At 41.5% G+C, this 15,845-nt stretch overlaps 1 protein-coding gene and 1 long non-coding RNA gene across 10 annotated transcripts in view; both read right to left on the reverse strand.

Moving 5' to 3' along the window:
• Positions 1-15,845, reverse strand: part of LOC144584358 (uncharacterized) — a 131,609-nt gene that overhangs the window by 106,094 nt on the left and 9,670 nt on the right. The window lies entirely within an intron of this gene.
• The window catches only part of CEP89 (centrosomal protein 89), a 93,723-nt gene that overhangs the window by 75,524 nt on the left and 2,354 nt on the right, over positions 1-15,845 (reverse strand). For 6 of the 9 annotated variants that reach the window (XM_072980676.2, XM_072980681.2, XM_072980680.2 and 3 more), the window contains 6 exons: positions 10,698-10,859; positions 10,011-10,203; positions 8,168-8,264; positions 5,089-5,117; positions 4,194-4,248; positions 3,275-3,478 (listed from right to left, as the gene is read on the reverse strand). In XM_072980676.2, the coding sequence (XP_072836777.2) occupies positions 3,275-3,478; positions 4,194-4,248; positions 5,089-5,117; positions 8,168-8,264; positions 10,011-10,203; positions 10,698-10,859 (740 nt within the window). The remainder of the gene's footprint in view (positions 1-3,274; positions 3,479-4,193; positions 4,249-5,088; positions 5,118-8,167; positions 8,265-10,010; positions 10,204-10,697; positions 10,860-15,845) is intronic. The other 3 variants (XM_072980677.2, XM_078380352.1, XM_078380353.1) reach the window with 1 other exon arrangement.

Consider the following 15,845-nt stretch of genomic DNA (forward strand, 5'->3'; position numbering starts at 1 on the left):
ATCATTGACTATGCTACACGATACCCGGAGGCCCTCCCATTGAGGTCAACCACGGCGAAAGTATTGGCTAAAGAGCTATTGGGGGTATTTTCGAGGGTGGGATTTCCGAGAGAGGTGCTAACGGACCAGGGGACCAATTTCATGAGTTTAACGTTCAAGCAAATGTGGGAACTATTAGGGGTCAAACCCCTCCGGACTTCCATTTACCATCCCCAGGCCAATGGCTTGGTAGAGAGGTTCAATCGGACTTTGAAGGGAATGTTGAGAAAGGTGGCGATGGAACACCCCAAAAAATGGCATATGTTTGTTAACCCTCTAATGTTCGCAGTGCGAGAAGCCCCTCAATCCTCGACGGGTTTCTCGCCATTTGAATTGTTGTATGGGAGGAAGCCAAGGGGAGTGCTGGACCTAATCCGCGAGAAATGGGAGGAAGGAGAAGATGCATCACGGAATGCCCTGCAGCAAATAGTAGAGATGAGGAACAATTTGAAGATAGCCTGGGAGGTGGCCCAGGAAAATCTAGCCCAAACTCAGGGTAAACAGAAAGAACGCTATGATAGAAAGGTGAAGCCCAGGGAATTTGAGAAAGGACAGAGAGTATTAGTGTTGTTGCCTACCGAGACTTCCAAATTTCTGGCAAAATGGCATGGGCCTTATGAAGTGTTAAGGCGGATCAGTGAGGTGGACTACGAAGTAGAAACCCCAGATAGGAAAAGGAAAAGACAGGTCTTTCATGTGAACCTACTAAAAGCGTGGGTAGACCGTGAATGCTTCTTCGATGGGGAAACGGATGAGGAATTGGGACCTGAGGTTGGGGAAATGCGGGAAGAAGAAGACATTACTGTGGGCGAACTCCTGAATTCAGCCCAAAAAGGGCAGGCCCTTTCCCTGAAAGCTGAATTTCCCCAGGTGTTTTCCAAGGTCCCGGGCCAAACGAATCTGGTAGAACACGCCATTGAAACCGACCCCGGAGTGGTAGTAAGGGAGAATGGTAGAACATGGCCCCATCACGTAAAGGCTCTAATGGAAAAGGAAGTAGAAGACATGTTGAACATTGGGGTGATAGAACCCGCCAAGGGCCCATGGCGCAGCTTCCCTGTCATTGTACTCAAACCAGATGGGTCTTTAAGGTTCTGTGTGGATTTTCGAAAAGTCAATGCGGTTTCCAAATTTGATGCGTACCCCATGCCCAAGGTGGGGGACCTGCTGGATAAATTAGGGAACGCCCGGTACCTGAGTTCAATCGATTTAACTAAGGGATATTGGCAAATTCCCGTGAGGGCCCAGGATCGTGAGAAAACAGCCTTCTGTACCCCCAAGGGGCTCTTCCAATTCGTTAAGATGCCATTCGGGTTACACGGGGCAGCCGCGACCTTTCAGCGGCTTATGGATCGGCTGTTGGAATCTCAGAGGGAATGGGCGGCGGCATACATAGATGACATCATTGTTTTCAGTGCCAGTTGGGAAGAGCACTTAACTCACTTAAGGAGAGTACTTAATGAGTTGAAAAAGGCCGGGTTAACCGTTAATCCCAAAAAGTGCAGAATCGGTTTAGATAAAGTAGAGTATCTGGGTTTCAAAGTAGGTCAGGGGGAGGTGCAACCGCAAGAAGAGAAGGTGACAAAGATCTCCCAATGGTATAGGCCTCGGACCAAAAAGGAGGTACAGCAGTTTTTGGGCCTAATTGGTTATTACAGGCAGTTTATACCCCAGTTCGCATCTATAGCTGCCCCTCTCACCGACCTTACCAGAAAAGGGGCTTCGGTTAAGGTAAAATGGGGCACGGCCCAGGAAAAGGCCTTCGAAACCTTGAAGGGGATAATATGCGAACTGCCCATCAGGTTCTCCCCCGATTTCAACTGCCCCTTTGTCCTATTCACCGACGCCTCAGAACGGGGTCTGGGGGCGGTGCTGTCTCAGGTGAGGGGGGGCAACGAATACCCTATTCTATATTTGAGCCGGAAGTTGAAACCTCGGGAGGAGAAATATGCAGTTATAGAAAAGGAGGCGTTAGCCATAAGATGGGCCACCCGCGCCTTGAAATATTATCTACAAGGGGCCCCCTTCACCTTAGTGACAGACCATGCCCCTCTCCAATGGTTGAACCGTATGAAGGAGACTAACCCTAGACTCACCCGATGGTATCTAGCCTTGCAACCCTATTCGTTCAAGGTCCAGTATCGCAAGGGTAAAGAACACTCTAACATAGATTATTTTTCCCGGCAGGGTCCGTGGGCGCGGAGCGAGGAGGAGCGAGCGGCACTCTCGGATGGGGGGGTATGTGAGGCTCCCAAAGTGGAAGCCATGGTTGGAGTGCCGCTGCTCCCGAAGAATAGCAGCCAGACCCAGACTTCCCCCCCACCATCCCCACCGCGACGGGAGGAGAAAGGAGTGGAAACCCCTGATTGGGGAGCAGAATGCGGCGGAACCCTTACCCTGAGCAAGGGGGTAGATACCCGGGACTTAGAGGAGGAAGTGAAGGGGTTAAAGATTGCCCGCGAAACGGGACGGATTCCGGCGGGAAAAAGAGGGGAGGAGATAGAAGCGGGGATGGGGGATATAAGGGGAAGACCGAAGGATATTCCAGGCGGTTGGGAGTGGGTCTGGATGGAGGACCCCTGGACCCACAAGTGGGAACAGGTCAGAGTACCCCATGAGGAGGCAGAAAGACGTCGCCAGCTGGGGCTAAAACCTCGCCCGTCTTACTGGGGAGAGACGGAGGCGAAAGAGTGGCGAAGGAAACTGCGGGAAGAGCGAGAGGCGGTTGCTAGAGAATTGGAACGCAAGCGCCAATGGCATATCGCCGAGTTGAGGAAGCTGGGGGGTTACCCGGCCCCTGGGGCTTCACAGTAGAGGACGGATCTTCTTGGGACGGATGGAGTGGAGACGAGGAGACCCTACCCTTGATATCCTTGGAAGAAGAGGTGAACCCTGGACCAGGGCCTGTGCCGCCTTCAACAGGACCATGGAATCCAGAGAACTCTAACCCATTTGTACATAGTTTGTGGACTCCTTCCAAGCCGAACCTTGGACTCCAAACGTCCCTGAACCCTTTCATGGGTATAGTTACAGATGATGTTAAAGTTGAAATAAATACGTTACCGTTTGATATTCCTCAAGAGTCTCGTCCGTTTATTGAAGAAAAGACAGCCCACACATTCGAACCCTCACATCTTCATTTCTGTTTTTACTAACCTATATGACTATAAAATATTATTCTCTATTTCACACACATAACAATGATTTATGAAATGTATAGTGAAGTCACTCCTACCATCATTTTGTGAATTCTGGGCAGTTTCTTTAAATTGACCATTTTCTTTCTCTAGTTTCTTGACTTTTAACTGGAGTTCCTTCATTTGCTGCTTTGTTTCCTCAAGTTGGGAAGACAGGATCTGACTTGTGTTGTTCAAACGCCAATTTTCTTCTTTTAATTTTTTCATCATTTCTCCTTGCTTTTTGTGGAGTACCACATCTACTAATGGCATGGAATGGGATATTCGTCAGTCACAAGAGCATTCAAGCCAGCTGATCAACAAGTTACACTCGAAAGAATATTTATCTAAAAATAAGTTTCATGGTAGCAAAATCCATTCATTTAAAACTAAATATCAAAGGTATAAGCATTCAGAATATCCCCTGGGACTTATTCACAATTCTAACCATTTCAGCTTATTTTTGTTGTTTATGAGTGGAGAAAGAATAAAAAACTTAAATATCTAGGTAAGTACTGTACCAAATGCTTCATATTTACATCAGAAATCAATTCATCCCGGTAGTTTGAAGGCTTCCAAGCTGTGAAGAAGTTACAGAACTAATACACAAGGAAAAAGCATACCTCTGTTCAATGGTAGCTGTTTACTCACCCTTATTTTTTTAAAAAAGTGAATAGCCTATCCTTCTATAGCAGAAGTTCCCAACTCTGAGTCCGCAGATGTTCTTGGTCTAAGACTCCCAGAAGCCTTCACTACTGCAGTGCTGGACAGGCTCTCTGGAAGTTGTAGTTCAAGAACTTCTGGGTGCAAAAAACATGACTGTTCCTCAAAGTCATGCCAGAGTCAAGTAGGGGCAGTACTTGAGGCTGATGTTTAACTAAGTTGTTTTCCTCATGGGAAACTCTGATATAAATTATAGTTTATAACCCAAGTCCATAATATCCAATATCCTTCATCATAGGAAACCAGCTTTATTACCTAGAGACGGTGGTGGTTTTTCACTCAATGGAGTTTCAGCTGATTTGTTCTCCACCTAGCAAGAAAATAAAACAACTCAATCTTATTTTCTTCTGAAGCATACTTTTTTTTGGGGGGGGGGCGGGAATTGCAGTAACTCCAGAAAAAATGTGCCAAACATTTAAAAAGTAACACCTTACATTTAAAATGTTAGCAATTTTTTATTGCTTGTGGTTTACTGAAACATTTCTCAGGTACAACAACATCAGTATAAACAATATTACAATTGCAAGATACAAAACAAAGAGGGAATCAAGATAATTCTGGCAGGCAAGCTGTTATAGAAGAATCAGTGTATGACATATTCCCTATTGAATCTCCAACAACTCTGAACAAATCTCACTCAGAATCTTATACAGCCTGTTGGTATTTCAAAATTTTGGCCTAGTAAATCGAAGGTGGGAGAAAAGAAGGATGAACTATGTCTTAGTAATGTTGGTTTGAATTCTATGACTTTGAATCCAATGACTAGCTTTAAGATGAATGTATGGGTACACAGTGACAGACTTCTTAAATAGTCTTTTCTTATGAACACAAGACTTCCCTCTCCCGACATTTGATACTTCACGCTACTTTTTTTTAAAAAAATGCAGTTTCAAACTAAACATAGCAATAACTCTGCTTTGGTTTGTAAGGTTATTTAGAGAAGCTTCCCCGTGAATTAGTGCAAAGTTAGATCATTCATACAAGGGTACTCTGATCTTCTCAGAGTATTATCTTAAGGATAAAATAGAGGAGAGAAGCATATTCATTCCACTAGATTTTTTTGGAGGAGAGTAAAATAGAAATAAGACAAATGGGTACACATGTAACTTTTTGACCAAATGTAACATGAAAATGTTTACACTGACCTTACCTTAAAATTCATTCCAGAGTGTTCAAGCTCTGTACAAGAAAAGAGACATTATTACATTTGAGATAGCTCAAAATAAATGTTCCAAGTACAGTGGTGCCTTTACTTACGAACGTCCCAACATACAACCATTTTGTGTTGCGACCAGCTCCGGCTGCAAAATTTTGCTTTGACTTGCGGCCGGAGCTTCGAGTTGCAACCAGAAAAGAGCAGGGAAAAAGGTGGGGAATTCAAATAACCGTTGGGTCAAAAGGGCTCTTTCGCTTCAAGGGTTAGAGTGTGTGCATCAGAGGCTTCGGACTGCCTGGTGCTGCTTTCTGCTCCTGGGTTAGTACATTTACAGGGTTTGCAGAGTGGGGTTGGGCTGGGGAGGGTTATGTTTCTGTGCTGTGTTGTTGTTTTGTATTTTGGTGATTTTTTTGCAGCCCCACTGGGTTCTGATGGAGCTTGCAGTGCTTTTCTTGGTGTGTGTGCTTATTTTTTGCAGCCCCATTGTGTTCGAATGGGACTGGCTTTGTTTGTTTCTGGTTTTTTAAAAAATGTGCAGCCTCATCACTTTCTGATGAGGCTTACAGTGCCTTTTTTGGTATGTGTGCTTATGTTTTGCTGCGTCATCGCGTTCCGATGCTGGAATGGATTAATTCTATTCCCATGCATTCCTATGGGAAATGGTGCTTCAAATTACAACCATTTCGAGTTACGCCCATCTTCTGGGACAGATTATGGTCATAAGTCGAGACGCCACTATATCTGTAAGATAAAGGAAAAATGCAAAAGATCTCATGGCAAAAATCATTTCTATTGCACCACAGTTTCTCTCTCATGTTGGAAAATGATCACTTACCCAATTAGCGTTCCATCTAACTGACTGATATTATCCACTGAATATTGAGATAACTGAATGGAAATTGGTGTTTCTTAGAACACTGCTCTATATTTAAAGTTTGTAACCCAACATGAATCCTACACTTCTTTCCAAGAATACTAGAAAAATGGCATCACAAACCACTATATGGCATAGCCCTTCAAGACTCAGATAACTGAATGAGGAAACATTCTCAAAACCATTCTAAATCCCACCCTCAAACCTCAGCATAAAATTTACATTTTAAAGGGATTTAACAGTTATGCAAGAAGAAATTTATCTCCATTTCTGCTCATTTTAACTGCAATTCTGCATTATATTAACTATAGGTAAATGTAAAGGTTCCCCTTGACAATTTGTCCAGTCCTGTCTGACTCTAGGGGGCGGTGCTCATCTCCGTTTCCAACCCATAGTGCTAGCGTTTGTCCAAAGACAATCTTCCATGGTCATGTGGCCAGTGCCGTGGTACCTATTTATCTACTTGCATTTTGCATGCTTTCGAACTGCTAGGTTGGCGGAAGCTGGGACAAGCAACAGGAGCTCACTCCGTCACATGGATTCGATCTCACGACTGCAGGTCTTCTGACCTTGCAGCACAGAGGCTTCTGTGGTTTAACCTACAGCACCACCATGCTTAATCTTAATTACAAATTGTTGAAACAATACAGCTTCATAACTCATGATGGGAGGTTAGCCGTCACTGAAACCAGTTGTATTGGCTGTTCCCTTTCCATTAGACTATTTCAGATACAGATAGCCGCAGACACAGGTAACATCAAGAGAATGTATGACAGTATCAAGCAGGCTTTAGGTCCAATACAGAAGAAATCTGCTCCTTTGAAGTCTGCTACTGGCGTGATCATCCAGGGTAGAGCACAGCAGATGGAACGCTGGGTGCAGCACTACTCTGAGCTATATTCCAGAGAGAATGTAGTAACAGAAGAGACATTAAATAACATTGCGTGCCTGCCTGTCTTGGAAGAGTTGGACAGCGAACCAACTTCAGCAGAAATAAAAGCGGCCTTGGATTCCCTCGCCTCTGGCAAAGCACCTGGGAAGGATAACATCCCTCCTGAAGTGCTGTAAAGAGATGATCACCACTGAGCTGTACGAAAATTTTGTCTTTGCTAGAGGGAAGGTGGAGTACCACAGAACATGAAGGATGCAAACATCGTCACATTGTATAAGAACAAAGTAGATGGGGCGACTGCAATAACTACCATGGCATCTCTCTTTTCAGCGTTGCAGGGAAGCTGCTTGCTCGTGTTGTGCTGAAGAGACTCCAGGTGCTTGCAGACAGAGTCTACTCAGAATCACAGTGTGGATTTTGAGCTAATCGATCCACCATCTCTGATGGATTTTTGGTATCACCTGGCAGGACAAAGTTCCAAACAGAGTAGTCCAAGAATGAGCTGGAATTTTTAGCATGTATACGTTACTGAAACAGCAATGTCTATGTTGGCTCGGGCATGTTGTGAGAATGGCTGATGGTTGGATTCCAAAGATCTCTTGTACGGAGAATTAGTGCAGGGAAATCGCCCCAGAGGGGAGACCACAACTGTGATACAAGGATATCTGCAAGGGGGATCTGAAGGCCTTAGGAATGGGCCTCAACAGATGGGAAACCTTGACGTCTGAGCATTCAGCCTGGAGGCAGCCAGTGCATCATGGCCTCTCCCATTTTGAAGAGACACTCAAAGAGGCAGTCCCAAAACCAGCAAAATCAGGGAGCTGGACAGGGGACAGATTGTTTTTGTCTTCAGTGTGAAAAGGATTGTCACTCTCGAATTGGCCTTCTCAGCCACACTAGACGCTGTTCCAAGTCATCTATTCAGAGCACGTTACCATAGTCTCTTAAGACTGAAGGATGCCTAATCTGCTGTCCTTGCAAGGGCAAAGCTAAGAGTTGGAGTAGGTTTCTTCCTGTCTTCCAGAACAAAAAGTTTTGTTTTGGCCTTGTTTTGTCAAGACACAAGAATTTACACTTTCCTACTGGCTCTGAACCTCTATTCACCAAGAACAGGGAAGATGGGGGGGAGACCCAAACAGCACTATTAAGGCTTCTGATCCAGCCTACCTGGAACTCTGGACAGAAGCACTTCTTTTAGGGGATATGCTGGAATGTTTTGTTGCAAACCTCACTTTCAGATATGATTAGCATTAATCACCTTGAAAATATTTTTAAAAACATTATCTTAAAGCAAGAAATAATGTAACCTTCCACTTGAACATCTGGATGAATGAGACAAGAGGGTACATGGATAGAAGACTCATCTTCTTCATCACCAGCACTAGAGGATACTGGGTGTCCTTCCTAAAAACAAAAATACCACAATTGCAGCACAATCTATAAATCTATGGGCCATCGGTGCGCATGCTTAGAAATGTGAACATGTTACATATTGAAAGGATTGGTTTAAAAAGACATAAACCCAACAGGGGGTGTACATGTTGCACACAAGGATAGTTCTAGCCTCTTCTCCCTCCACTTCATCACTTTTCAGCCTTGTTTGCCTCTCCCTCCCTCTGCATTCTATCTACTTCCCTCAACCTCTACTTCCCTCAACCCCTTCACTGACAAAAGGACAGTCTATGTATTGCAGCTTGCACAGGGCAGAATCCTGCTATGGATTTATGCCAGCATAAATTTAACTGCATAAAATCACAGTAGTGAATTGAGACTAACTAAGAAGTTGCCACTTGTCATGCAACTTGTACGTAACTAGGAATACAAGAGGGAAACATGTTAATTGGCTGTAACACAGTGCTGCTATTTATGCAAATACTTTTATACTAGCACAGAGGATTTTAGTTATATCTGAAAGGACTAACCTACATTGCCTAGGCCCTAGACAGAGCTCCCTATGTACTGTTGGCAGCCTATCTTGCATTGCCCAGAATGATGGACTGAGACAAACCCTGCTTTGCTTAGAATGGCTTCTGTTTCATACACATGCTAGGAGAGAGGAGCTCTCTTCAGCCTGTCACTGTTTTTTAAAAAAATCTGAGAACATTAATTGCATTTCATTAACTAATTGAAGCATGTACATTTGAATACATTTGAATACAGTTCTTTAAAAAAGCAAGCAAAAGGATTTTGTATGCATACAGTTAATTCATCTCTTTCACAGTATGTTTTCTGATACCTTTCCAATATATTTTATCTTCTATACTATACATTGCTGTATGAATCTCTATGTATTGAGGCAATACTCTGAGCCTCTGCAGAACTGGGCTGCATTCCACAGAAGCTTTCCACTAAAACATAAGTAAGCTTCCTTCCTATGTATTTGCATGATGTTTGAATTCACTGCATTGCAGTTTTAATTCTACAAGAAAGAAGTATGGAACCAAGACTGTGGTAATTTATGCAGGATTTTTGGATACTGTAATCTTGAATATGGTACTATTTGTATGTGTAGATTTTACGCTACAAGTGAATTATCATTTAGATACTGGACTGATTAGACTGATGTACATGTGTACATCTTTACTGCATCTACAGATGTCAGAAAACCCAAGCATCAACGCATACCTGTCATTTTCAGTCAACAATGTACGCATTTGTGTCTTGGTACACAATCCTACCTCTCTGCATAGAAGTAATCCATATTGAATTCAGTAAAATTTAACTCCAGGGCAATGTGCATGGGATTGCAGCCTAAAGTCAAAAATCTGTCCAGGTTTTGGTGAGAATTTCATTCTTTTTATTTTAGGATGAGTTTTAAAAATATTTTTCATATTACAAAAATAACTGAAACAGCTCCCACTACTGGTGACAAATACTGTATAACATCTCTTAATTGGTATCAGGTCAGTCCTTTCTAAAATGTCTAGCATTTAACAAGAGCTGGAAAGTTTTAATTAGAAATCATTCTGGTTACGCTATATATATGTTTGTGTGTGTGGATTAAGGGATGAACAGGAGTCATGTAAGGTGTGGAAGAAAGTAACTTTGCTGCCAGTGGACTTGATAATAAGATAACCTTTCAGGTGTCAACTACAGTTAGGCACTGTTTGTATTCAAATAGCTGGCAGAAATATACATCTAAAAGCTTACCTGCTTAACTTTGTGTGGAACAGCATACAAGGCTTCACTTTCTTCTTTATCAATAACCTTATAGACTGGAAGTCTTTCTTTTTCTGTGTCTGAAGGGTTTGTATCCATGTCTTCATCATCACAACAACTGTCAGATACTTCCAAAGAGCGAACAGCAATTCTTTCATCATCACCATCACTTTTCCAGTTTGGACTGCACACAGAAACATTAATAGTAATGGCCTCATTATAAAACTAATATTTTAGCAATGTTGAAATATTTGAAAACAACAGACTATTGTTTACTTAATCATATATATAATGGTGTGTGTGTGGCCTCTTATCTAGCTACATATATTCCCAACCAAAGACTACCTTGCTGAGGCATGTTTAATTTTACATTTAGCAAATAAAAGACTCAAGACATATGTATATTAAAAGCATTACTACTATATTGACAATATTTCCACCTCTGTATTCAATGAAAAGGGATCACTCTCAATCCTCACTAGAACCAGAGCCATTTATGCGTAAGTCCTTATCTTGTGGACATATAACTACAGAATCTAGACATATTGCATCCAGCACAAAAATCCAATGAGATGCTGGACTCTCACTGCTAGAGACAGAAGCTCTTTCTCAATTTTCCAACTGGTGTAATCAATAAATCAGTTCAAAGGGCATGCCAAAAATTACAGTATATCCTACCCCATCCGCAGCTCAGTGACAGTGGCATATGGCTGAATACAGTTTTCTCGGTCCTGCAAACTGCTGGCATCACTTTCAGAGAGAGACCGCTGACGAGGCTGAGGGATGGCAACTGTTCGTCCAGTTAAGGTTGTCACAAGAATAGCTGCTGCCAAAGCAGATCTACAAAATGCAAAAAATTAAATTTAAAAAAGTGATGGCTGTTTTCCCTCTTCATGAAGGGTAATGAATGTGGGGAATGCAACTTTCATTATCAGGATTATAAAATGCACAGCTTATGTTACATCAGATGACACCTAATTCCACATGAAGATATAGCTGAATCATGGACTCAATACAGCCTTCTTCTTTTCAAGCATGAAACAAGAAAGAAACCTGAATACAATAAATGATCTATTCTGTCACAGTATTTGTCAATTACTGTACTCATCAGTCTCTGAATCATAGAGTTAAACTATACTGTAATTTTGTAATTTCCATGAGCATACAATCATGATCAAGGTATTTCCCCTGCCAGGTAAGTATGAGCATATGTTCTGGATCTTCCACTGTTATTATGACACTGAAAGGCTAAGGACAAAAAAAGAAGGAGCAGACACTTAAAATGTTTATCTGCTAGGAAACTCATACATGAATATGACTCTGGGTTATGGGTAGCAAGCATTAACAACTTTGTTTATTACAAGAATATAAAGAAATCCTATGCCATGTTTTAATCAGATGCTGTTCTAGATGCAGATATCTGAAACTAACAAACCATTGTTTAATAGACGAAGTACGAGCACCATGGTCATGCCTATTTTCCCTTTCCTCTCCCCTTTTTAGCACATCACCACAAAAACTCCCAATGATTGTTAAACCACAACAATCTCTTAAATCTGAACATGGAAAAATATAGTTTAATTCTTAGTTTATGAACAAAGATTTAAAACTAGGTTTGGTGTTTCAAAGCCCTAAATCTCACAACTGCAACTACAGCAGAAGCAACGAATCAGTAAGATTTACCTAAATATGGATTCATCATTTATCATTCGGTCAATGGGTCTAATTCTAGTTTATTTTTTCATTACAGTACTTAAATTTGTACACTAGTCCCCATTAATGCTGAAGCACTACTCTGGGTGGTTTACAATAATAAACAAAACCATTTAAAACCAGTATAGCAACTAACCAACAGTTGGGATTATAAATGGATTTAGGCCAAATCCTCATTTATGATCTGAGATGAAATCAGTTTCCTGGTTTGGCCATGCAGGAAACTTTGATGTAAGAATCCATGAACTGAGCCGAGTGGCATACAGACAAGTCTTACTAGCTTTTATTACCGTATAATAAGCAAGGAAGTCAGCTTCTAATCTTAGCACTCTGTACAGACCAAACACATATGGGCAGCAGTGGAATTCGGGTGCAAGAAATGCACTTGATCCTCTTCACTTTTCTTCACCATTAGGAAATTCAAACAACTTCATAAAATGAGCAACATCAAGCTTTACAGCTCTTTCTGACCTGCACTATTCAAGCAGCAGGTAGCAAGTTGCATGTCTGAATGGGCTTTCAAAATTTGTTTCTCCATTCAGTGAAGCATGAATCTTACTGTCCGGAAAAAACTCTCCTCATCGTTTGCCTGCTACATATGTCAACTGAGAAATAAGCTTCTCTGGATTCAACTGGATTTACTTCGGGGTGAACAATTTGTGGCTTCCCAGACACTGCTGGACTGCAGCTCCCAGCAGCTCCCATCACTGATTACATGGACTAGTGAAGGTGGAACTACAGTCCAACAATATCACAATGACTACAAGTTGCTCACTTCTGGAATACTGAACTGCAACCCATATTCTATAAACTCTCTCTAAATGATGCTGCTACACTGTGGGAAGGTAAAAAAACACAGTAATAAAAAAAGAATCAGAAAACAAGGTAAGAGTAAAAATGTAGTAAAGTATTCAAGAGATATTTTTGACAGTATATAATGAGAGTTAAAGCACTGTGCAGGCTAGCTTCAACTGCAACTATGTACCTAGTGGTTATGATCCTCATTTGCTACCTGAACATACAATGGATATAAGAGAGTCTATGCACATACCTCCTAACCTATGAAAAAAGAGACGCTGATTGGCTTAGTTTCTCTCCTCTCATTGAGGAGCATTCTGCATGGCTCTCACACATTTGGATTGGTGAGAAGGCATGATCACTGACAGTGCTGAAAAAATTAGTGTGAACCACAGCTAAATGAGTGAGGATCATTGTCTTAATCTCTGTAAGGTAACAAAAGCAAAGGTGAAGCCACAATCACAATATTAGAGAATAATTCCCAACTGCTTATACTGCAATTATCACAATTGTTTCGCTGTGAGATATTAGTCAACCAGCTCACAGATGGAAGAATAGTACGCATTCCATAATGCCCCAAAATTAGCCATCAAAATGAGCACTAAAAAAAAGAAAATTGGACTATTTCATTGTTATTTTCATTGACTCACAAATTATTCTACCCATCCTTGATATATAATTTTAAAGTAAAACATAAACTAACACTGGAAATTATCATGGACATTCTTTTCACAAAGGGACAGGACAGCCTTAAAATGGGACTGTCCCACATGGTTCAAAGGGCAGTATTTATTGACCAATCACTGTATCTTGGCCCTATTTAGTGTAGCAGGGTAATTCAGAGCTTCCACTCATGTCCGAACCAAAGAATAGACAGAATATTAGAAAGTAAAAGCAAAAACAAAAACAGGAAATGGGAAACAAGAAGAACCAAGATGGCTAGACCAGAAACAGATCAGCAGCCAGCTTCCAAGTAGAATTCCTGCCCAGAACACCCATTACTTTGTTGTATTTTTCTGGGTGGGGAAAGATATCTTTCTACCTCTGTAAAAGGAGCATCTACACTAAGTTTCAACCTTACTTCCTCCCAAGGTGAGATGGGAATCTTTGCAATGGAACATAACAAAGCTTACAGTATCCCTTAGGTGGGCCATGCTGCTAGACACAAAGAAAATCTGGAAGTTTAAAAGTCATAGTTGTTTTAGCTAGTTTTAAACACCCTTTGCACACCAAGGCTCTGCCATTCTTTTTCTAGTCTTCTGAACGGACTAGTCCAAAATGAAGACAAGCAAAACTTTCTGATGGATGAAGGCAGAACTGGTCTTTGTAATGAATTTCTGGTTTAGGAACTTATGTCAAAATTTGCAAAAGACTCAGAAGATCTCATTAGTGCCTTCATGTCATGTTATGACTCCAAGAAGATTATCTGTGGATTACTGGAGATATTTTGAAAAATGCTTATCTCAAAAACATGTTAATATCATGGTAGAGATACAATGATGTGTCTTAGTGTCAACCCAGAATGAATGCCAAGAGTCACCTCTTTAAAATGCCCACTGACAAACCCTCATCCAAACAATCCTGGAGGAACTCTACAGTAGGGAAAATATTTGCACCACAGATAATATTAAAGCACCACTTGCAAAAGTCCTTCCATATTGTTTCATACAGCCTGTTAATGGAGTCATTTATGTGAAACTTGTGCAGCGGAGATTGCCTTTTCAGACTGGCCTTCCCTGAACAGTATGTTCTTCTCCACAGCGAAGCATAAAGCTGTAGAGTGTAGATAATCTGAATCTGGATGACAAATGGCTTTGTGGTTGAGAAGATCCAGTCATGTGACTACTGCAGCTCCACTATAAGGATCATGTTCTTTTTGGCCAGCATAGGACTATCAGAGTTACACAATGGATCTCTATTCAGATGTTGTTCAGTATTCTTCCCAGCAGTATTGTTGGTGGAAATATATATGGGTGATCATGGGACCATCCTGCCATCAACACATCTTATTCCTTTCACTTCTTCCATCCAAAATACAGAATAAAACTGTCTCACTTGTGATTGGTAAGAGATGTGAAAAAATCCATTTCCTATGTAGCCAGAAAACTGTGGTTCTATCAAATATCTCTCTCAACAAATTTTGCTTCATTTGGTTCATGGCCATGTGACCTAACCAGCTTAAAATAGAATGAAGCATTTCCCTCTGAAATTTCCAAGGACTAACATAGCACTTGCTCTCCATTCTTTAGGCTGTTTCAGCTCAAGGAAGAAAGAACTGGAACATTGATTCACAGACAGTGCCAGTTCTATTGTTCCAACATCTACCAGATATTGAATGGAAAAGAAGATTGCAACATGTTTCTTTGGTATCTTGGATGCCAAGTGACAGAATGGAAAAAAAATAAGAAATTTGCTAAGGATTTTTATTTTGCATTTTTTCTGACTTTGTCTAGAATCTAGGTAAAGATAAAGGTTCCCCTTGACAATTTTTGTCCAGTCGTGTTTGACTCTAGGGGGCAGTGCTCATCCCCATTTCCAAGCCATAGAGCCAGCGTTTTTGTCCGAAGACAATCTTCCGTGGTCACATGGCCAGTGCGACTTAGACACGAAACGCTGTTACCTTCCCACCGAGGTGATCCCTATTTATCTACTTGCATTTGCATGCTTTCGAACCGCTAGGTTGGCAGGAGCTGGGACAAGCAACGGGCGCTCACTCCATCGTGTGGATTCGATCTTACGACTTCTTGGTCTTCTGACCCTGCAGCACAGGCTTCTGCAGTTTAGCCCGCAGCACCACCATGTCCCTAGAATCTAGTGATGTTTAAAAATCATGTTAAACTCATCCTTCTACTGGTGGAACATGGAGTGATGCTGTGGGCATTGGAGAGGCAGCAATGTGATTTGGGGCAGTGTTGTCCTTCAGAAACTCTAGGCGGTATTTTTGGGCTGCTTTTCCTGCCACTGCACTGAGACCTAAGTAGTTTATTATTACTAGATTTGCACCAGGGTCTGTAGCTCCAAAAGCAAAAGAATTCTGTATATGACTGGAGGGGGGGGAAAGAGAAAGAAAAGGAAATCAATATGGATCCAGGAAATGTATACAGGAGCCTATACCATGCCCACCAATACTACAGAGAACCAGAGTCCATTGATTGTCAAAGAAATCCTTCTTATTTTAGCAAGGGAAACCCATTGCAAAGATCTGTCTTTCATATGGGAAAACAACATATAGAAATGAATAACAGTGAAATCAAAGGGAACCGTGTGGTCATTACAAAATACAAATAGAAAATTAAAATGTAAGAGTAAAAGATA

Source organism: Pogona vitticeps, chromosome 10 (assembly GCF_051106095.1).
Source record: "Pogona vitticeps strain Pit_001003342236 chromosome 10, PviZW2.1, whole genome shotgun sequence".
Classification (NCBI taxonomy): domain Eukaryota; kingdom Metazoa; phylum Chordata; class Lepidosauria; order Squamata; family Agamidae; genus Pogona; species Pogona vitticeps.